Genomic DNA, 22,913 nt, shown 5'->3' with positions numbered 1-22,913 from the left:
TCCAGGGAGAGGAATTGAAGATCTGGGCAGAAGGGGTGGGAGGGAGACGTTCCAGCAGGCACCTGTTCCGTACATCTTGGGTAATGAAGCATATGAGTCTATATTACCTATTCAAAAAAATGAATGAATACAATTCCAATTTGGAAATGACTGAAATAGCTCATCACCCACCTATTTGCCTGAGCTGACAGAAGCCGGCCTCAGACTCCTCAGAACTGTCCCTCTCCCTCACGACAGTCAATGCCCTGTGGCTTGTGTGTGTCAGCCTCAACGTGTCCCTCCCCTTCCATCAAGCCTACCCTGTCTTTCTCCTGGATCATTTCTCTCCCTCCCTTCCTTCCTTGCTTCCTTATTTGCTCCCCTGCCTTCTTTGCCATCCCTGCCCATTTTCCCTCCGTCTTCTCCGTGCCCTCGCTCTCTGGTGTCCCCCAGGTTTTGCCTGCATACCCACACCTGCTTCTGCCCTGCGAGCTCCTTAAAAGCAGAAGTCCATCTCGCTCATGCATGGCTTATTCAAGGCCTGGTATCTGACAGAGGGACCCAAAGCTCTGTTGCTTGCTTCCAGAATTCACCTCTAAAACAGGTCTGATAACAACATCCCTTCCCCTTCAGGGGCCCCCCCTTGACCTCTAGCTGTCTTTCCCAAACACCATCTGTAAGTGACTTGTGACGGTGCAGAGGAACATTTTAAGTTTCTATCAGGTGTCTTACGGTCTCTCAGTCCGTGAAACCAGCAGGCTTTTAATTTTACCAACATTACTGCTTAGACAGACAAGGCAAAGTTAAGAAATAGGAGAGTGATTTTTCTTTTTTACCGTATTCAGTAGTGAGTGACACAGATGGATCACGGGGCAGAAGTGATGGTGGTGGAGCTCTGGCCTTTGGGGAGCTGCTCGCTTACAGGAAACGGGGGGGCCTCCCACGGGGTAGACGCTTATCACTGTGGACAGTACAGTGGCTTCTGTCCCCAGCCTACCTAGAGCCTTTCCTGTGGTTCCCCGTCAGCACGTACCATCCCCCCCCCCCCCCCCGCCCAGTCTAACCATGCAGAACCCCTGGGATTCTTCCCGTACGTTCACAATTTTGTGCTTTTGTTCCTGCTGTTTATCTTTATAGAATGTGACCCCCTTCTCCCTTGGGTCCTGTGTCCCTATCAGCTGGGTAGACTCCCTCCTTAACTTGTGGGTTTAACCCAGACTTCACCTCTTCTCTGAAGTCCTTGTTAGCGTATTAGTTTCTTGTTGCTTCTCTGACAAGTTACAGCAACCTTAACTGGCTCACGAGAACACAGGTTTGTCATTTTATGGTTCTGAAAGTCGGAAGTCTGACACCTGATTCACTGGCCGAAACTCAGGCTGTTGGAGGAACTGGTTCCTTCCAGAGCCTCTGAGGGAAGACTCTGTTCCCTTGCCTTTTTCAGTTTCTGGTGGCTGCCTTAGTTTGGGGTTCTTTTGCCCATCTGTCTTCAGGACACATTGTCCTGGCCTCTGCCTCCGTCTTCACATCACCTTCTTCCCTGGCCCCGCCTCCTCCATCCCTTACAAGGACCCTTGTGGTTTCATTGGGCCCATCAGGATCATCCAGGATCTTCACCCCATCGCAAGACTCTTAACCACATCTGCAAGATCCCTTCTGCCACGGAAGGTAACATAATCACAGGTTCTGGGATTGGGGTGTGGACATTCTGCCGGGGTAGGAGCATTATTCAGCCTCCCACACCTGGCATCACCGCTTTCCTGGGTACTTAGGTTTGGCTTTCCCTTTGTACCCCCACAACTCTGCCCTTCAGGATCTCCCAGAATATCTGCCTTGTAATTATCTGTTCACCTGACCGGTCCTCCCACCGTGAGCCTCCTGGGGGCAGGGATGGAGGTGCACTCATGTGGCCTGCCCGGTATTCCTGCCGTGCGGTAGAAGGCCACGTGTTTGAGGGAGTAGACGACCCAGTGCAAGACGGCATCACGGGGCCATGCTTCCAAGGACAGGGTCAGGGGCCTGGCCACCTGGCCGAGGATCCTAGCCGTGCCACTCACTGGCTCTGTCCCCCCATGTCTTGTCTGCAGATTGCTGAGGAAGAGTCGGACCCAACTCAGAGACGCACAGTAAGGACTAAATGGGTCACACGTGTAAAAGTATGAGAATCCCCTGGAGTGCCTGGGTGGCTCAGTCAGTTGAGTATCTGACTCTTGATTTCGGCTCAGGTCTTGATCTCACAGTTCACAGGATCGGGCCCCTCACAGAATCTGCTTGGGATTCTCCCCCTCTCTCTGCCCCTCCCCTGCTCGTGCGTGCATGCGTGCGTTCTCTCTCTCTCTCTCTCTCTCTCTCTCTCTCTCTCTCTCTCTCTCTCTCTCTCAAAATAAGTAAATAATCTTTTAAAAAAAAAAAAAGGGCATGAAAATCCTTGATAGTAAAGAACACTGAACCCTGTCAGGATAGCTAGCTTCATCACTGTTATTGTTGATTTTATTGTTTATGATATGGAAGCTTTTATATTACTGTAAGTTCTTCTTGACAAACTTAGGAAAGAGGAGGCTAAATTGTTACTAAATTTAGTTAGCTTTATGTTTAAAGCAATGTTTTCCTGGGTGCCTGGGTGGCTCAGTCGGTTAAGTGTTCGGTTCGATTTCCGCTCAGGTCATGATCTCACAGTTTGTGGAGTCAAGCCTCCCATCGGGCTCTGTGCTGATAGTGTGGAACCTGCTTGGGATTCTCTCTCTCCTGCTGTCTCTGCCCCTACCCTGTTAGCGCACGCTCTCTCTCTCTCCATCTCTCCAAAATAAATAAAAACATTAGAACTTTAGAAAAAAATAATAAAGTAATGTTTTCCTTGCTTTTAAATATTTTTTCAAAAGTTGTTAAAATGACAAAAGTATAGAAAGCCCTAGGGGATTTGCTTAGGGTGACAGCGGACCTGTGGAGCAAACCATCCACACTGTGCAGTGACTGCCAAGAAGGAAGAACCACGCGGAGGGGTCGTAACCCTTAGACCTTGTCAGCCTGAGAGACACTAGTGTTTGAAGGAGCGGTTAGAGATAGTCCTGACCACAGAGCCCACTTAAGTAACTGAACTTATGGATACTCAGAGACTTCTGGCTCTTTGAAGCCACGCTAACAGGAGACGCACGTGCCCTTCCATCCACTTAATTCTCACCGAGCGCCCATCAAGTGCCTTGCGCCCTCCACAGCTCTTTCCGAGACCCCCGGTGTGTCCACTAGAGGAACTGCTAAATTTCATGTACTCCAGGTTTCTCATGTCTCAATCTTGGCGCATCAGTGGCCTTTCTATGACTATACATTACCCGGAGATCCGAGCATTGTTTGCGTGAAATTTAGAGTCGGCTAAGACATACTGAGTTGCTCATCCTCCAAAGGCACCACATAGCATCATAGGGATGAGCCTCCCATGTGCCATTCTAAGAAAGGGGCTGGCAGTCAAAAGAGGTATGGGAATGTGGTGGCGGGCACGCCCGTGTGCCGAGAGAGCTAACCAAGTCTACTCCAGTTAAAGGCACTTTTGAGATACCTCGTGGCAAGTATTCTCATTGGGAACACGTACTCCGACCAAAGATCACGACTACTTGGTGTGCATAGAAGTCGTATTTTTAGAATGTCATGAAAAATGGAGAAGTATATGAAAGGCATTCTAGCTTTAGGAAATAATGCTAGTGGGGATTTTAGATTAAAGAGGTAATAAGATCTGCCTAGCAGAGTGAAGAGAGATGGTTTAGTAGTGAAAAATAAGGTTATCAGACAAGTAAATGGCAGGCTGGAAAATAAAAATGTATCATTTGGATGGCAGGAAGCCATTGCCTGTTTTTCAAAAAGCGAGATACTGAAGTTATCAGACCGTCCGCATCATTTCACTTGAAGGCGAGAGGAGCGACCCTGCAGCGTGAGTGGCGATGGGAGGGACAAATTGTCGTAGTCCTGCTCCAAGATTAGGGTCCAATTTGGGAATTTATCTCGGGGGTTAAGGTTCAAGTATAGATCAAATATAAAATGAAGAAGCAGACAGTTCTACAAAACCGGATGCAAGTAACGAAGGACAAAGAGCAGTTGCCGACCAGTCCGTGTCCTGTGGAAGGCAGACACGGTGCTCCGATGGAGCACGCCGAGTTTGGTGCTGTTGCGCGGCGTGTGGAGTAAGCCCTGTGTTCCCTGTACGTGTGACACGGTGGTGAAGTATCTGGGTCGTTTACAGTTGGGCGAGGCTCGGTCACATGTACAAAAGTGCTGTCGTCAACAGAGAAACATGTGAATCTTGGGGAGGGGTTCGTTGGGGTGAATCATGCAGAAGACCTTCTGCCCCAGGGCCAGCCCGGGGCTCCGCCGGGGTCACTTGGGGGAGACACGGGCGACACCCCCCCCCCGGGTCTGGCCCTAAGTCCGGGTGTTACCGCTGCGTAGACTAATCAAACCCAAAGGCTGAAGAGGAAGCACTAGCTCTCACAGGTGTGATAGGCCAAGATTTCAGACCATCACAAATCAACAGAGATGCCCGTTGTAATGAAGAGGCCCTTGGGGGGCTCCGGGGAAGAGAGGAGAGGTGGGGGAGATCTCCCGACTCCGCACATGAAGCAGCAGCAGAAAGAGCCCGTAGAGTGCCACCGCTTTCTCTTCGGCAGGACCCCAGAGGTCCCGGTGGAGGAGGGCACCGTAATTCTTCACGACGACCCCCCCAGGATTGCCTGTTGGCTGGCACAGAGCTGAGCGCCCGTGGCCGGGCAGGGAGGACTTCCCGGGCAGAGTCAGCCCCGTGCTGTCGAGCCTCATGCCCCCCGTCCGCAAGGGCGCTCACCTGGCTGCGGTTGAAGGGCCGGGGTCCCCTGTAATTTCAGCTGTCCCCGCACTTCCGAAGTGCTGGGCCAAGATGCCCTGGTCCTGGTGAAGTGACGGATGGCAGAGTGGTTTATGGCAACACGGTAAATGTTTTGTCCGAAATCTAGGGGGGAGGTGAGGAAGATACCCCCGTTACAGAGGAGGAGCTACAACGAGGCCCCTGAACCGGGCTTACATTTTCCTCAGGGGACTCAGACATTGCACAGGCAAATTAAAACAAAAAACAACCCGCAAACAAGCCAGTCAGACGTGGCGCACAGATAGGTAGTAGGCGTCCTGGAGAAAAACGGGGTGGGGTGCAGTTTGCAGGGCGGAAGCTGCCTGGTTTCGGGGCACTGTGCAGGCTTCTGGGATCATTGGCAATTGAGCTAAGGTGGGAAGAATAAGGACTCTAGCCATGGGTCAGCTGAGGGAAGAGTACTGCAGGAAAAGGGGCCGCCAGTGTGAAGGCAGAAGCAGGAACGGTTGGAAGGATCTGAGACGGGGAGCAGAAGACCACGTGGCTGCAGCGGCCCGGACAGCATGTGCCAGATCGGGGTCGGGCAGCGCGACGGAAAAGACCTCTCTGACTTCCCCGAGGTGAGAAAGACGGAAGTCACAGCCAGTGTGAATGGCATTGTGTTTATTCTCAAGTTGGGAGGGTTGACTGGGGAACACTTTGGGGGACTGAGGGCTTATGACCTTTGTTGTCTCTGAGAAGGCCGAACCAAGCTGCTGCCCGAAAGGGAGTGGAGCGGGGGTGGAGGGGACTAGAAAGCAGTCACAGCAAATCATGACGAGTAATTAGGAGTAATTGCTATGTGGAACGAGAGGCCACAGAGTGCCGCAGCTCTAAAAGGACAGTCTCCACACTGGTCCACGCAGCTCTGAGGCTCTCCTCCAGCAAGGCAGTCCCCCCCCAACCCCCTAGCCCCCGCCAGAGGGGACCAGTTGCAGGGGCTGCTTGGGGCCCTCGGCCCTTCCCTGCTTCCGCCTGTACCACAACCTTTGTTTCACCCACGGAGATACAAGGTTAAGTTGGGAGTGGATTTGGGTGCTCCTCGTGGATTGGTGTCAGCATATGGGAGCCTTAGGGGACCTGACTGGGAGCACGCAGGCCTGGAAAGGCACCGGGCAGCGTGACTTGACTTGGCTGCGCCAGACTGTCACGGCACTTACTGGCCTCCCGGGGAAAGGGAGCCCCTCCTTTCGGTGACTGGCTTCAGCTTTTCTGGTGCTAGCCAGGCGGGGAGTTCGGTACCTCTCCGTGGGCGTCCGTGTGGGTGAGCGGGCGCGTGTGCTTGTGGACGTGTGCCTGCACTCACGGACATTAGAACCAAACGCAACTACCTTTGTGACCAGGGGGTGGGTCTCTGGCCCCGGTCCACCCCCTCCCTCTCCTCTGGGATTTGGCACATTCAACTTGGTGCCCGTGGCCAGGGATGCAGCTGCGCGTCTGTCTGGTCCATTCGAGAATGGTCCGTGCCCCACGCTGGCTAGAGATGGATGGGGGAGAGAACAGGAAAAACCACTCCCTGATTTGTAAGTCACACGAAGCCATAGTCGAACTCTGATAGGCCGATGTCATTCCTGTGTGCTGGTTCGAAGGACAGCAGCAGAGCCAGAGCAGTGAGAAAGCCGGGGACTGTGAAGGCAGACCCCAGACCTTGCTTGCACTGGTTAGGGAATCCCGGGTCGCCTCGGCTGGAGGGGAGGGAGCAGCTCTGGGCCCGGAGATGACAGTCACACGAGACTCATTCAGAGTGGAAGGCCAGGTCACCTCCCCAGCCACCCTCTCTTCTCTGGGGCCCTCCACTTCCGGTTGACTTCTGAGGCCCATCCCATCCATCCACTCCTTTAGTTCCTTGAATCTCATCCACATCAGCCCCCTCCCTCCATCTCCTGCCTCTGGCTCCCTGGTGTAACTCCCCCCCCCACCCCCACCCCGAGACCTCTCCTAAGACAGACATCAAGGGTGCCCTAAGAGGGTCTTCCCAAAGGGTGCTTGCTCAGACACTGTCACTATGTCAGAGTTCGTTTCTTTGCTTCTCTCTTGTCTTCAGACCGTAAGGGGCAGGGATTGTAACTCAGCGCCACCTGCACCCCCCAGCACACTGGGGATTGTAAGTATGTTCAGTGATAACAAAGACAGTAGACCAAAGGGGTGTGATGAACTAAGCGTTAACTTGTTTGTTGCAGATGTGATCCAGGTCTCAAGGGCAGGCTCTGGAGCTGCTGTGGGCTAGGAAGTCATATGTGCTTTGAAATGTCCGCTACTTGAGTGCCCAGCATCGGGTGGGCCTGGGGTGCTGGGGGCCAGTGAGGAAACTCGACCTTCTGGTGCGCCATCAGTGGGTGTTCGCGATGAATGAGACGCTGCATTTGCGCTGTCGAGCCCTTGCCAATGTGCTTGCTTCTCGTAAGAAAAAGCCCGGAGACTTTTCTGGGTGGTCGAGACAGAAGGACGGATGAGACTCCTACAGACACGAAGAACAAGAAGCCAGCAGATGTGGCTGCAAGAAGACCTCAGTTGAGCTTGCAGAGCTCAGTTGACTCGCCAGAGCTCCGTGTAGACAAGAAGGAGGTGTGTCAAGAGTGATGACGGTGGGGAGCTGGGAGAGTGGTCTCGGGTCAGACAGGAAGTTGGATTTAATCTGTCAGATTCTTATGTTGCATCGCAGCTGCCGTTTTACGTGTCTTTCACCTGAGTAGCGAACCCGTGTATTTGTTAAAGGAGAAATCGTTGGCGGACGGGTTGAGCTTTGGGGAATTCTGATTCTGGAATGAAACATTCCCTTTTAATTGTTGCATATACCTTTCTCATCTTTTTGTCTCCTTGAAGCATATTTCTTCTCTTGCTCTTTGAGCGGCCAAAATGGATGTGTTGGGTGCGTTGGTTCTGTTCACAGGCCTCTATTGGATGCCTGTTGTCACTCTTAAATGTAACACCACAGCCGTAATTGATGGAGAGTTGAGCTGTAAGCTTTTAGGACTAATTGCAGAGTCTAAACTAAAACATTTCCTGGAGCTGCCTTTAAATAATAATAATAATACCTTGTATAGGTATAGTGCTTTACAATTTACAAAGCACTTCCCCATGCCTCATAGCATTTAATCTTCACAAGAAACACTGCTTTTTGAATGCTCAGATCTTTCCTAAGTGAGAGATCACGTCGCACATCCTGATTTAATCATGGTGGGTCGTCAGAAGTTTTTGATACGATAACCATTTATCGAGCACCGTCTATGCATAAAGCACTTTACTAAGGATACCAAGGGGTAAATTTCCAGTAAATAAATATCCAGTAAATGGTACCTGTCCAATAAATGTGATCTTGCTTCCTCATCACAGTCACTATTCCAGAGGCTGCTTGCTAAACCATAAACTGATATAAATATTGCCAGGCATTCATTGTATTAGAGTTTAAGTTTTTAAAACTAAGGATTCTGATACTTCTCTAAACTCCGTGATTCTTCAGAAAGTCATTCTATGGATTTCAGCTTGCACTTTCTTAAAGAACTTGCACAATTAACTTGAATCTCAAAAAATATTTCAGACATCCTGTGTATTTGAAAATGCCTAGCCATCGCATTCATGTCCTGATTAAGATGATTAGGGTAGGATTCTAAGAGTACGACTTGGCCCTCGGCCCCAGAAGGCTTGTTATCCAGTACAAAAGAAAGCATAATCATCTCTGGGTTCTGCCAGCAGCCTGATAGGCCACGTGGAGGAGCCTGGGGGACAAAGGACTTCCCAGGAGGGAGCTGTCTGCCTGAGATGCGGCTAGAAGATAACACTGGAGCTGAGCCCAGCCCCAGGACTTTGAGCCTGTGTCCAGGAGCCCCCGGAGTGTCCAGGCATATGCTCTGGGCCACCGTGGCTCCTCACAGGATCTCCAAAGAGGAGAAGACCCCCAAACGATAGGGACCTTCCAAGGCCTTGGGGCAGAGTGGTCTCTCAGAGTGAGTGACCTACCCACCGTCCCTCCTTCCCCATCGAGGGCGGGGTCAGGCCCAGAGGGCTGGTGTGGCCCACCGGGTCAGCTGGAACTCGGAAGTGGCCCCCAGGTCATCATTTCTTCGGCCGTCCTCTTGCTCCTTGTTTGGCATCTTATTTTTATTAACTCTAGTGTTGCACTGCCTCTCACTCAGCTACTTGTATAGTCGTGTGGTCGCGGAATGGGGAGCACAAACCGCAACGGCCTATTATTTTTTATTAGTGCACTCCCTTCCTGGACACACGGGTTTTTTTAGAAAGTTTTCCCATGATACCATCTTTGTTAATAACAGCTTCTGTGTAGTTTACAAGGGAGGTCCATATCTAGATTACCAGATCGTCTCTTGGTTCTTTTGATAAGGAGCTTAGGCAATCCCAAACCAAAGAACTCTGGGGCAGATGTGCCGAATGCTTTCTTTTGACCCAGCATATGCAGCTAGCGTCCGAGCCTCCCATAAATACTCCAGAGAGGACCACAATTAGGAGATGGGGTGGAGCGGGAGTGTGAGCTTAAGTCTAAGTGATGTTTCCAACCGGGGCTGGCGTCGTGCTTTAAATAAAAGTATTTTATTTCTAAATAAAAGTATTCTGATCATTTAGGTCTCTCTTTATAGGGCATCTTTTATGACCAAGACTGTCCAGTACCAAAATGAGCTACACAAATTCCTAATCTGGGATACAGCTGGACAAGAACGAGTAAGTTGCCCTTTAATTTACTATGTGTTCTTCTGAGGCCCACAGTAAAGCTCCGACCGAACTGTCATTGTCCCCATCATTCCACGTCACTCACTTCTCTCCCGCGCACCAGAGACGCATTTATTTCCATTTGCGTGGGCCAGCCTTTTTCTTTTCAATTAGAGCCACAAAGTCCACTGATGGAGAAAGTGATAATGGGCACTGAGGGCATTTTTATACTTTTTAGTGTCTCGGAGTAAATGCTGACTAACAGGCCTGATAAAATCCCACTCAGAGCATTGTGTGTAATTTGGGGCTCCGTCCTCTAGCAAAGATATAAAAGAATTAGTGGTAGAAAGGGAGAGTTAAGCACATCTCATTTATAGCTGCCTTTTAAAAGCTAAAGAGGGAACTTTACAGCATATAAACTTTGAGGTTTAAGTGAAACGGATGAGCTAACACGGAGCTGAGCAATAGGTAGTTAATAAACGCCTGACGATAAAATTGTCCGAGATGGTTCTCTGCGTAAGGAAGAGCCTGAACCAGGGGTGGGGCCCGGGCCAGGGCATCCTGTGCAGAATGGGGTTTCCTGAGGCCCACCCGTATCGGACAGGGGTGGGAAGGCAGGGAAGGGGACAGACACTTCCCTGCTGCCTCGTTTTCCCTCTGGGCTCCGTGTCTGATTTCCCTGTCGAGGGGCCTCTGGCAGCCACCCCATTATTCAGCTGCTGTTTAATTTTGTTTTCAAGCAGTACTATCAAAACAGAACATCTGATGGATGCATGGTGCTATCGTAAGCTCTTAAAAGGGTAGCAGAAGTAACCAGGAGAAATAGTCTGTCGTCACGGTCTTATCTAAGACGCCATAGATACCGCGTACGCTAACAGATCTGACAAGAGTCGTCACAGACAAATGGAGGAAGACAAAACAAGCCATTACTGTTGTCCTAGACGTAGACACCATACATTTGTACAGATTTCACGTCTTAAGTTGGCTCTGTTTGGTTTCTTCTGTCGTTTTCTTGTTTGTTTTTTAACGCTGGATGTCGTGCCCTGCGTCCAATTACTCATCTGAGATATGTCTGCCTCATCTCCCACTCCCCACTCCTACTCTGTTTGTGTTGTACATCTAGAATGGAGCAGTTAGGACAGCTAGACCTTTGCTAACCATCACTCTCCCAGCCTTCACAAGCGTGGCTTCCCGTAGCCTTTGTGAATGTGTCTGTAGACACAGCCCTGGCGTCTGTCCTATTAGCCAAGAACGCCTGTGGCTCTTCGTACCAATAATATATGTACCTTTCACTGAATCCCCAAGTTCCAATTACCCCCTCCCATATATTTGATGATCCAGCAAAACCCTCATCATAAAGAATCATGCTAGAATATAGATTCCATTATACTTTGAATCAGAGCCTGTCCTAGGATACACCATGATGTATAACATCTCTTTTTTCTAGAACATAAAAAAAGAATAACACAGCGCTTTACTCCTCTCCCTTACCGCTACCATAATAGCAGGTTCTTTTAAGTTTTGTAATTAGCTGACTCGCCTGCCTCTTGTTGCCCCACTTGTGATTGATTCTGCGGCGGGGTAGTTGCTCCGGGATGCAAGTCTACCTCCCCCTGACCCGAAGCTGGGGGCTGGCTTAGGGGATGGGCGGCGGGCGGGCGGGCAGGGCTGGGGAGAGCCGCCCCGTGGAACCCCGTGCCGTGGAGACCGTCGGGAGAGGAACGCCAGCTACGGGGCAGGAGTGACATCCAAGCCAGCCAGGCCGCACGGGGTTTAAGAAAAGCAAAACATCTGACAGCCGACCACAGACAGTTGAAATGCTGTGAGCCTCCTACGAGACCCGTCCGTGGGCTCGCTCTGACTGCCAGCTTGTCCTGGGCGAGGCCTTTAAGACCTGAGTGTGCCACACTCGGCCAGACTCCATTTTCGTCACTTCCCCCCAGTTTAACTTTGGGACCAGGCTGCTTATGGTCCTCCACCATGCCATGTGGTCCCCTCCCCTCGTCCCTGTGCACTGTTGTTCCCTCGGCTCGGAATACCCTCCCTCCCACTTGAGCCTAGAAAGCTCATATCCAGCCTTCCAAACTCACCTCTGATGTCACCTCAAGGGGGCTTTCCTAGCATCCCTGCTCTTCTCAGAGAAGTGACCGCGTTGCCGCCTGCCCCCGTTGCTCACACCCGAGTCTGGAAGTCGCCTTGGACGCGTCCTTCCTCAGCTGCCCTCACATTTTGCTCATTCCGCGTGCCGGGCAGCTGTGTCTTCTGAATGCACGTCACATACGGTCACCTCCCTCCACCTCTCCTGCCAGCGCTCCGCTCTCAGCCGCCTGTGACTCACAGAGGGTCCCTGTAGCCTTTTAACTGGTCCCCTGCTTCCCCCTTCCCAGCCTGCCACCCTGTGTCACTTCTCCTCACAGGACCTGGAGGGATCTTCTGAAAACAGGAATCGGACGCTACTCTCTTCCTTCAGTGGCTTCCCACTGCTTCTCTCACAACAGCCAAGGCCTAAAAGGCGGCCTGCAAAGTCCTGCTCGGCCTGCCCTGCCTTCTAGCCCCGGTGCCCCTCCTGGCTCATCCACCCTCTCACCCGCCCACTAGCCTCCACTCGGTTCCTCAAATGCCCCAGGGCCCTTGCCTCTCAGGCCTTAGGTACATCCCTCCTTCTGCTCTCTTCCTCTGCTCAGAGCATGGCCCGCCGGCCCAGCCTGTTAGGCTCAGGTTCAGTGACACACCCTGGAGTTTTCCCTAACCCCCCTGTACCGAAGCAGGACCCCAGTGCGTGCTCCATCACTGCCCCCTGTTCATTTTCCTGAGGACCCTCATTACAAGTTGCAGTTAGATGACCTGTCTACTGAACTTGATTGACCAGAGCTGGAACCAGTGTCCTTTCACTGCCCTGTTCCCGTGGCCTAGCATAGTGCCTGACAAAGCACTGATGATCAGACGCTGGTTGAACCGATCAGTGAAGGAACTCTTCAGAGTATTTCCTTGTGTCCCACACGGTCTCTGATTGCCCCCATCCACGGGATTGTCGATTTCCTCACTTGTGTCTTCTGTTAGACTGTGAGCTCCTAGTGGGCAGAGACTGTATTCACGTCTGTGCTCTCGGCCCCTGGCACACAGTATTGATGTCAGTGGACTTATGTCATTTGACTGCCAGCCCTATCTTTGCACAGATGAGAAGGACAGATCCTCTGCCTGCTGTTACCATGTGAGTATTGCATGCCTCAAAGTATAAAGTTCGGGTATTTGCGTACGTATTGTTCGGTTCTCTACAGTAGTAACGTACATCATGGAACCAAAAGGCGTCATAAAATGAGAATCCTTTCTGATGAACCGACCGTTCAGACATCCTCCCCATTGGACCCTCGCATCTGTTGCTGTCTATGGTTTTGGCGGGTGGATTGTCTTTCTGATGGTCCGGTTGCAATTGATTTGCAAATTGATTTCATTACATCAACGAAAGCGATTTTGGAGAACTTCACAAATGTCATGCAAAGCCATTGACAGTAGGGATCTTGTTAAATGATGAGGAAAATACCGATAAGGATGATGATATAAGTGTTTCAGAAGATAATGATTTGTGGACCAAAGAGTTGAGCAGCCTAGGAAAGGCTGATGGAGTCCTCAGATATTTTTGCGAAAATTTCCTTTTTATGACAGGATAGGAGAGTCAAGCATGAAATGAAAGACAGACATCGTATTGTGCTAGCATATTGTTTCATCAGGAGAATCACAAGTCCTCAATCAACTTCGATGCAGTGTTCATTCAGGAAACTAGCTCGTGCTTGCGATGATAAACCCAATGTTTTCCCTAACATCACATGAAATGAAACTTGTTTTCATAATTTAAATTTATTTTCTCAAGAGAGTGCCTTTGTCAGATCTTTGTGTCACTATTTGCTATCCTAAGTGAATTCATTTGAAGTGACCTCCCTCCACCAGTCATCCTTCACTAACAAGGACGTCAGCGGTGGCATGGAGGCAGAGCCAGCAGCACGCACGCAAGCTCCACAGATCCCATAAATACCCCGGAAATGGAGAAACATTTCAGATACTTTTGCCAAGAAAGCTTCTGAACCACAATCTAATAGATGCTGTGTCCAGTCCTTAGATTTATGACTCTGAATCTTAATGTGGATTCTCCTGATGACCATTCCCAGAGGTCAGAGCGCCAGGAAGGCACAAAGTCTTTTACTGTCCTGTTTTAAAATCGGGAACACGTGTAGTAGCTGAGTATCATGCTAGAGCTGGGGTTGACACTCTGGCTTGTCAACCAATGCAGCCTGCTGCCTGTTTCTAGAAGTAAAGTTTTATTGATATACAACCGTACTTTTTTGTTTATGTAGTCTATAGCTACTTTCAGTAGATTTCTTTAGTAGTAGAGTTGAGTAGTTGTGACAGAGATCAAATGACCCACAAAGCCCAAAATCTTGAGTACGTGGTCTTTTCCAGAAAAAGCTTTGCCAACCTTGATCCAGAGACAGATTTGGAGCAGAGATGTGCAGATGTCCTGAGTGTCTTTTTAAACCACCGCTTTCTTTCTTTACATCAAAAGGGTCATGGAAAGAGTTTCAGTGTCAATAACGGCAGAGTGGCTTATAAGGGACTAACGCTCCCAGAGACAACAACCATATACAAACTCTGGACAAAACATTAAAAAACAATTCTGAAGGCACTGCCGAAAGTAGTCTTTCGGGGACTACAGAAGGGATGGCCACGGTGAGGCTCATGTTTTTTGTAGCTTTTCCCCAGAGGCCACTCTCCAGACCAGGCAGCGCAAGGTAGCTAGGACTCACACAGAAAGCCCTGGTTTTTAGCTTGTGGTATTTGAGGACAGTTTGATGCTGCTAGAGACGCTGGGGAAAAGGGGGCGCAAATCCCAGAAAAGATGGACCCAACAAGGAAGCAACCTCTAAAATCCGCTCATGAATTCCCCTCAAGCCTCCATTTGACCCCCAGTTGCAAATGCACAGGGGAGACGCTAAGGAACTGGACGGAAAAACAACAGCTAGAGCGGTGACAAGGCTGAGCAGAGATTCGGCCCCTGCTCATCACAGGAGAAGCAGAGTCCGGAGGTGGAGTCCAGTCCTGCCTTATTGGAGAGGAGTGCCAGCACGACACCCTGGGCTTCCGCTGGAACCTCGGAAGGGCCGGGCCTTGCAGGTGAGACCACGTCCCAGACCACAAGTAGGCACCCCCTCGCCACGTGTAAAACCAACGTCAGGGCGAGTGTCCGGTATTTTAACACTCTTCAGACGGGCTAATAGAAGCCAGATAGTTTAAATATGTTCAAAGACTTCAAGGAAAAGTAGTCTTACTGACTTCACTACACATGAGGACCCTCGCACAGAAAGGAAACTAAGGATCAGACCGACAAGAAATGCTGAAGCTGAAAAGCTGCAGTGCCTACGATAGAAACTCCCCTGCACGGGAGGCAAACAGGTTAGCCAGTCAGAACAGAGAAAGAGCAGGAAATCCGAACTCTGTCTCCTTACTGCTGGGACAGATCCAGACAACCTGATTTGTGCAACTAGAGACCCAGCAGTGGTGAAGAGACAGGGGAAACAAGGAGAAGATCCTCCCAAGAAAATTTCCCAGATTTGGCAAAACACACCATCAACTCACAGATCCAGGAAGTTCCGGCAGACCTGTCAGTACAAAGAAACCACAGAGACTGCTGAAAACCGGAGTCAAAGAGGGTCACCTCGAAAGCATCAGGGACAGTAGACACACTGCAAGGAACAGCAGTGCGCGGGGGCCCCGGCTTGTCACCAAGACAGCGGCGGCTGGAAGACAGTGGGACGAGGTATCTTGAAAGGGCTGAGAGCAGAAAGATGTCCGTCAGCCAGAATTCTCTCTCAAATATGAAGTCAAAGGAATGACCTTTGTAGACGAACAAGAGCAGAGAAGACTCAGCCGCAGCCCCAGAGAGTCTGTCTGGCCAGACGGACGCACCGCCGGGTGGCAACTCGTCCCCGTGAGAATGGCTGCCGGAAAGGGTAAAGAGGAAAGTCTGTCTTTTGTTTTCTTATTTACTGGCTATGAATGTAAACATCCTAACGTTGGATCGTATGGCTTCTAGTACACGTAGACTTTGAATATTTGACAGCACAGAGACCAATGGGATTTAAAAAATTAGACTCTTGCAAGGTTCTGATATTTTATGCGAGGTGGTGCATTTTAAACTCTTAAATAGACAGTGAGAAAAAAGCGTGTATTGTAGTCACAAGAGCAACCACTTAAAAATACAAGAAGGTGTGTGGGGCGCGCGGGTGGCTGAGTCGGTCGAGCGTCCGACTTCGGCTCAGGTCACGATCCCACAGTTCATGGGTTCTAGCCCCGCGTCAGGCTCTGTGCGGACAGCTCGGAGCCTGGAGCCTGCTTGGGATTCTGTCTCCTTCTCTCTCTGCCCCTCCCCACTTGTGCTCTGTCTCTCAAAAAGAAATAAATGTAAAAAAAAAAGAAAAAAATTTTTTTTTTAAATACAAGAAGGTGTAGCTAAAAGGCTAGTGGGCAAATTAAGATGTTAAAATTGAGTGCTAAAAATAGTGAGAAAAAGAGGGGATGAAAGGAAAAACAGGATTGTGTTTTTAATGAAATAAATCTAAAACAAATAGCAAAATGGGAGACCTTCTAACCAGCACATAGTTCAAGCCTGGTTTTTGATGCAATCTGACAACGTCTGCCTTTTAAACAGAATATTCAGTTCCTTTACCTTTAATGTACTTACTGATGTAAGAAGATTACCTTCACTGTTAAAACATAGCTTGAAAATAAGAGAATGGAAAAGCCTATTCTGTGTAAATCATAAGCAAAAGGAAATTATTGTGGTTACATCGCCATCAACAAATACCAGTGAAATAGACTTGAAGACAAGAGTGATTATCAGGAATAAAGAAGGGGTGTGATAAGAGGGACGTTAAAGAACTTTCTGTATTGATAGAAATATTTTATATCTTGCTTGGTGTTCGCATGGATGTATACATACACGTTGGTTGTTTTATCAAAACTTAAGATCTTTTATCTATCTTAAGATCTTTGCATTTCTCTACATGAATTTTACCCTTACAAATTTAAAAAGAAAACCAAAAAACCCAACAACTTTACAAAGGTTGTTGCCAGTATCATACATCAAAAGTGAAAGCTAAGGGACACCTGGGTGGCTCAGTCAGTTGAGCGTCCAACTTCGGTTCAGGTCATGATCCCACAGTTCGTGGGTTCGAGCCCTGAGTTGGGCTCTTGTGCTGGTGGCTCAGAGCTTGGAGCCTGCTTCGGATTCTGTGTCTTCCTGTCTCTCTGCCCCTCCCAGGCTCGCTTTGTCTGTGTCTCTCAAAAACAAATAAACATTAAAAAAATTTTTTTTCTCTTAAAAACGAAAGCTAAAATTATATATCCGATAAGGGGTTAATACCCAAAATATTTAAAGAACTTAACACAGTCAGCATCCAGAAAACAGCGACAGATAATCTGATTTTAAAATGGGCAGAGGAACTGAATAGACATTTTTCCAAAGAAGACACACAGGTGCTCAACAGACACACAGGAAGATGCTCAACATCACCAGTCACCAGGGAAACACAAATCAAAACCACAAAGAGATACCATCTCACAGCTGTCAGAATGGCTAGTCTCTAAAGACACAAGAAGCAACAAGTGCTGGTGAGGATGTGGAGCAAAGGGAGCCCTCGTGCCCTGTTGGTGGGAATGCAAACTAGTGCAGCCACTGTGGAAAACAGGATGGGGCTTCATCAAACAGTAAAACTGGAACTACCATATGATCCAGTAGTTCCACTACTGAGTATTTAACCAAAGACAATGAAAGCATTAATTCAAAGAGATAGATGTACCCCTTGTTTATTGCAGCATTATTTACCGTAGCCAAGACATGGAAGCAACCTATGTGTCCATTGATAGACAAACAGATACAGAGATGTGGGGGGGGTGTGTGTGTGTGTGTGTACACACACACACACACACACACCAATAGAATACTTCTCAGCCATTAAGTATTCTAAAAAAATGAGATCTTGCCGTCTGCAAGAACACGGACGGAGCTAGCCAGTATAATGCTAAGGAAATAAGTCAGAGAAAGACAAATACCATGTGATTTCACTTACATGTGGAATCTAAAAAAAAAAGCAGAAACAGATCCATGAATACAGAGAACAAACTGGTGATTGCGGGAGGGAAGCAGGGTGGGGAGGTGGGCAAAATGGGCGAGGGGGAGCGGGAGGGCCAGGCCTCCAGCCGCGGAATGAAGAAGTCGCGAGGAGGGCAGGAGAAGCAGCAGAAGTCGATCAGTGGTGCTGTAATCGCAGTGACCGACTGGCAGCCGTCCTGACCAGGGGCACAGCACAACGCGTAAACTTGTCAGGTCCCCTGCCGTACGCCTGGAACTAGCAGAGCGTTGTGCGTCCGCTGTGTGTGACAGCGGCGGACGGACGGATGGCCGAAGGCACAAAGGGAAGGAGGGACTGGAAAGGGAAGCTAACGCGTCACCCGCTGTGCCGCCTCACCCCGCGGAAGCCCGTCCACAGTCTTTCCCGCCCGGTAACGTAGCTTCCTACTCCGTAGTGCTTTCTTCCTTACCGTCTTTTGTTCTTTTCTCGCGCAAACTGAACCTGTTTGTTTGGAAATCATCAGGGTTTCACCCCAGAGGCAGAGATCTTTCTCACAAAGCGTAGTGACACTTCATACGTACGGCTGTGCCGTCTGGCACTCAGCTGGTCACGTCACCTCATCCCGAAACCGTCCTCGATTCATTCGCTCCCCGATTCGTGCTCACCGACAGCCTGCCAGGCACCAGGCCCCAGAGATGAGATGGTAGACTGAGCAGACGTGCTCTCCCCTCACAGAGCTTGCAGTCGTAGTTTCACTTTCTCGTACGAAACTCAAATTAACTTAAAAGTTTAAAAGCCAAAGCTTAAGCTCATTGGAAAAGAAGTTGCAAAATCGGTAGTTCCGCATGTGAATTGTACCGTATGCCAGACACTCCCCTGTGACGACGGTTCCTACCTGTATTTGGGGGTCAGCCACCCGAACAGAGAACAGTGGTATCCCATCAGCCGTAGGTGGGCTCAGCTTTCAAAGTCGGGGTCTACAGTGAAGCTCGGCTGTAGGTAAACGTCACGTCCACTGAGCAAGATGCCCAGCAAGCAGCGTCCCGTTTTCCACTCGCCGTCTCTCGCGCTCCTCGGGAGAGGTGGCTGCTGAGGGGGCCCTGCGGTTATCCGGGTCGGGGGCCGGGGTGCGAGGGGTGGGGAGGGGCCGCACAGGACAGTGAGATCCACGTAAACGGAATGAGATTTGCGCCCGCATTTGGGAACTGCCACGTGCGCAGAGAGATCAGACGAGCAAGCTACAAAGTCCCCCGAGTAGCGAATGCAAACGCGGACGCGTTTCTGTAGCGCGATCAGCATTTAGATTACAGGGTTATCTTTACGACACCCAAACGCAGCCACTTCTCTGGAGAGCGATTCACGGCATTATTTTTACCTCCGTGATAGTTTTGGAAGCCAAAGTGTAAAGGACTATTGAACAAATGAATTCGGGGATTATAACACGGAGTTCAATTAAGAAGCCTTTTTAGCTGAAACAATTGTTTATAGCACCATATTTAATTCCTATGAAACTGTATTCTAAACTATCTTCTGAGAGACGTTCAGCGTTACGTTAAAGGTTTTTTTGCCTTTGGTAATTACCGGTTCATCTGCTCCAACTAACGCATCACGTCGTCTTCTCTGGCTTGAGAGAAAGATTACCTTTTGTGCAGGGATAATGGGCCTAAAAGTCAAATAAAAAACATCTTTAACCCGCTTTCCCAATTTTGTTGTTTCTTCCCCCCCTTCTCCGCAGTTCCGTGCCTTAGCACCCATGTACTACCGAGGGTCGGCTGCAGCTATAATTGTTTATGATATCACAAAAGAAGTAAGACTTTCCATTTTCCTTAGACTGTTCCGAAACCCCTGTTTTGGCTGCTTGGCCCTCCAGCCGCTTTCTTTTCTTGTGTTCCAGGAGACATTTTCAACATTAAAGAACTGGGTGAGGGAGCTCCGGCAGCATGGCCCGCCCAATATTGTGGTTGCCATAGCAGGAAATAAGTGTGATCTTATCGACGTCAGGTAAGTTATTAGAACGGGAGATTACGGTGCTGATTATGTGTTCCTTTTCTTCCTGAGAAATATCCAATATAAGAATCTTCTTTTATTTTATCTCTGACGTTGAAAAATTCCTTTTGGTTCGGTTGAAGTCCTGAAGTTTCCAACAAAAATTAAGAGTTCAGACATTTGGGGGTGATTAGATTACAGAGAGAGAGAGGGGCAGGTGTGTGCTTTATTTAAGCACTGGTGACATCACACTTGACGTTATCTGAGGTTAGTCTAGCCCCCACCCCGTTCCCATGACATAGGGTACTTGAATAGGGGAAAACACGTATACCTTAAGGAAGGCACATTTATTGGCAGTTTCTCTGGACCACTTCCGTGATTCCCAAAGCGAGGACTTTCCTTTGGGGGGTGGGGGGAGGGAAACCCCCCTCTTGCTATTCTGTGACCGTTCTATCAGATAGCTGGATTGCTCGTACTGCTGGGTTCTGTTTTGTTTTGTTCTGTGGAACCATATAAGTGGTGTAATCGGGAGGACCATGTTTTCAGGGCTCAGTCACTAGCCGTTCATGACATCCTTTGTCATCACAAATCTGGTTAATTACCGGGTAATTGTTGCCTTCCAGAGAAGTCATGGAGAGAGACGCGAAGGACTACGCCGACTCCATCCATGCGATTTTTGTGGAGACCAGCGCGAAAAACGCAATAAACATAAATGAACTCTTTATAGAAATTAGTGAGTATCTCTGTGCCTCATGGGTTTCCTCTGTGCAGAGCAACTTAATACAGAATTACGTGGCTGGGGAGAATTCCGTCCGTACATAGAATAGTCTGGTCTCTGACATTGTTCTCAGTGGCACGAGATTGGAGAATGTAAGAGTGGCGGCTGGGTTCCAGCTCGTGTTCTCATTGCTGGAGAGCCCCTGCCTGATGACTGCAACCCTTCTCAAAAGAATGTTGCTGCCGAATAAATAATGCTCAGGGCCTTGAGGTCCTGGAAGCTGTCATCTTGCGCTCTGTCTCTCTAAATGTGTTTCAATTAGCCATCCAGAGTCATCGACGGTGAACAAAACAATAAAGGGAAGTGAAATTCAAGTGTGATTCCACTGTAAGAAAACCCTCAAAAATTAATACCAGGAGAGTAAAAAGTCAGACCTCCCCTTCCCATCCCTCCCCCTTCCCTTTCCAGAAGTGTTAATATGATGCTGCTAGATGGAAGGAGGCTGCCGCATACCTTGGGGACCCTCTACAGATTGTATCTATGTTTATTCATTTCATTCAAATTCATCAAAATATTTATTGAGAACCGTTGCTGGCTCGGGGGAGACGGCGGTGAACAAGACAGGCGTGGCCCTGCTCTCCTGAAGCGCACTTTCTGCTTCGACAGGCAGGCGGCGAGCGCAAATATGAGTAAGATGCCTCCCGGTGATCTGCAGTGATGGGAAACGGTAGTGTGGGATGAAGTGAAGGCGTGTCCGCTGGTGGTCAGGGAGGGCCTCCCCGAGGAGGTGAGACTGGACGGGTCAAGCTCTGCAGGGACCTGGGGTTCACGTTAGCCGGACGCGTCAGACTTGCAGGTGACCAGGAGAAGGCTGACAGGGCACGGTGAACTTACTCGTCCAGATCCGTCAACGGTGTGAGGTCAGAGGTCACTGAGGCCGGAAGGGCACTTGGCCATCGTGTAGAGGAGGGAGCGGGGAGTGCAGCACCCAGCACGGCCAGGCAGGGACGGGCCCCCAGCCCTGGGACGTGGAAGCCGCAGACAGCCCCCGCGACCCCGACAGCTGGCGTGTGGGGCCCCGCACCAGCAGGTGGGGTCACACTGGCATGTAGGCCCCCTGGTTGCCCAGTTGCTGGGGTGGTTTTTATCTTTATTCTTCGATGGTTTTAGTTGGCTCAGGGTCTGGGTTTTATGGGATACGTCCCATTGTTTAGACTGGGCCACCGATTCAAGCGTCGTCAGAGTACCGTGCGAGAGTCCTCGGAGTCCTTTCAGAGTATTGCCGAGGCCATCTGCCACCGCAGAGGGCCACTGGCCCGCTGATCTCCAGCCCCACGTCCAGTCCCTTCACTTCAGCATTTGAAGTCATGACGTGTAGTGCCTTCCTGGACTGTAAATAGCAGTTACCCAAATACATACTTGAAAGGCAGCGTGAGGCCAGTCAGGAATTTTTCAGTTCAGGCGGAAACATCCCAGAGCGTGCTGGTGGGAGCGTGCCGGAATCGTTGCCATTTTTTTGGCGTGTTCTTCGGTAGTATTAAAAACAAAGGTAGTGAATGATGCCAACAGTGACAACTCTCAAATAAAACCTAGCACGTACGTGCTCATTTTCACTGTGAAAAATAAGAAAATCTATGTTCCCAAAGATCAGAAAAATTTAGAGAGACGTAAATTGAGTTTATTGTTTACCGGGTGTAGTAAAACGCATCAGCGCAGTGCCTGGCATGCGGACTTTTTATTGAAGCATAGTACGCGTCCAGGAGGGCGCTTAGAATTACGGAGCTCAGGGAATTTTCAGAGTGAGTATTCTCCTGTAATCAGGACTGAGATCAAGACCCGCCAGCACCCCAGGAGCTCCCGTGTGCCCTTCCTGTCCTTCCTGTCCCCACCCAGGGAACCGCTGTCCTGACCGCTAGCTCTTCAGATTGGTTTTGCCTATTTTTGTACTCTTTTTTTTTTTTTTTTTTTTTTAACCTACCGTATTGACCCTTTTGCGTCTGGCTTCTTTAGTTCTACGTTACATTTGTCAGATCCACCCAGATCGTCGCCGGACTCGCTCTCGTTGCCATAGAGTGTGTGCGTGTGCGTGTGCGTGTGGAGAAGGGGGTGACATCCACGGTGTAGTCACCCGTTCTGTTGATGGGGGTTTGAGTAGATGTTTGCAGCTCGGAGCTATTGCCGGTGGTACCGTGAGCGTTCCGCTCCGTGTCCAGGGTGCACCCTCTGTGCACGCTTGTTTGTCAGGTCTGTTTGGACCCAGAAGAACGATCGCTGAGTCGCGGGGTGTGCAGGTGCCCCGTAGGAATTTGCTGCCAGACGGTCTCCAAAGCGGTTACACCAGCGGACACTCGGGCTGGTGGCCATATCCACCCTGTGGGTCTTGATCTGCAGTTACGACCTGCAGTTGATGACGTTGAGCCCCTTTCTCCATATTTATTTACATTTATGTGAACAGATCTGGATATCCTCTTTTGTGAACCTTTGCCCGTTTTCCTGTTGGGCTACCTGCCTTTTTCTTAACTATGTTTATCATTTATTTTGGATACGAGGCTGTCGTTGATCACGTGTACTGGTGGCTTGACTT

The 22,913-nt window shown here is 49.6% G+C and overlaps 1 protein-coding gene across 4 annotated transcripts in view; it reads left to right on the top strand.

Annotated features, from left to right (window-relative positions):
- RAB22A (RAB22A, member RAS oncogene family) overlaps nucleotides 1-22,913 on the top strand; it is a 57,823-nt gene that overhangs the window by 25,330 nt on the left and 9,580 nt on the right. For 2 of the 4 annotated variants that reach the window (XM_030309314.1, XM_030309313.1), the window contains exons 3-6: nucleotides 9,433-9,514; nucleotides 19,361-19,432; nucleotides 19,520-19,626; nucleotides 20,235-20,344. In XM_030309314.1, the coding sequence (XP_030165174.1) occupies nucleotides 9,433-9,514; nucleotides 19,361-19,432; nucleotides 19,520-19,626; nucleotides 20,235-20,344 (371 nt within the window). Of the gene's footprint in view, nucleotides 1-9,432; nucleotides 9,515-17,837; nucleotides 18,056-19,360; nucleotides 19,433-19,519; nucleotides 19,627-20,234; nucleotides 20,345-22,913 lie in introns of those variants that run through there. The other 2 variants (XM_030309316.1, XM_030309315.1) reach the window with 2 other exon arrangements.

The sequence above is a fragment of the Lynx canadensis genome, chromosome A3 (assembly GCF_007474595.2).
Source record: "Lynx canadensis isolate LIC74 chromosome A3, mLynCan4.pri.v2, whole genome shotgun sequence".
In the NCBI taxonomy this organism is placed as follows: domain Eukaryota; kingdom Metazoa; phylum Chordata; class Mammalia; order Carnivora; family Felidae; genus Lynx; species Lynx canadensis.
Note: the sequence above shows the minus strand (reverse complement) of the source record. Positions and strands in the feature narration are given on the sequence as shown.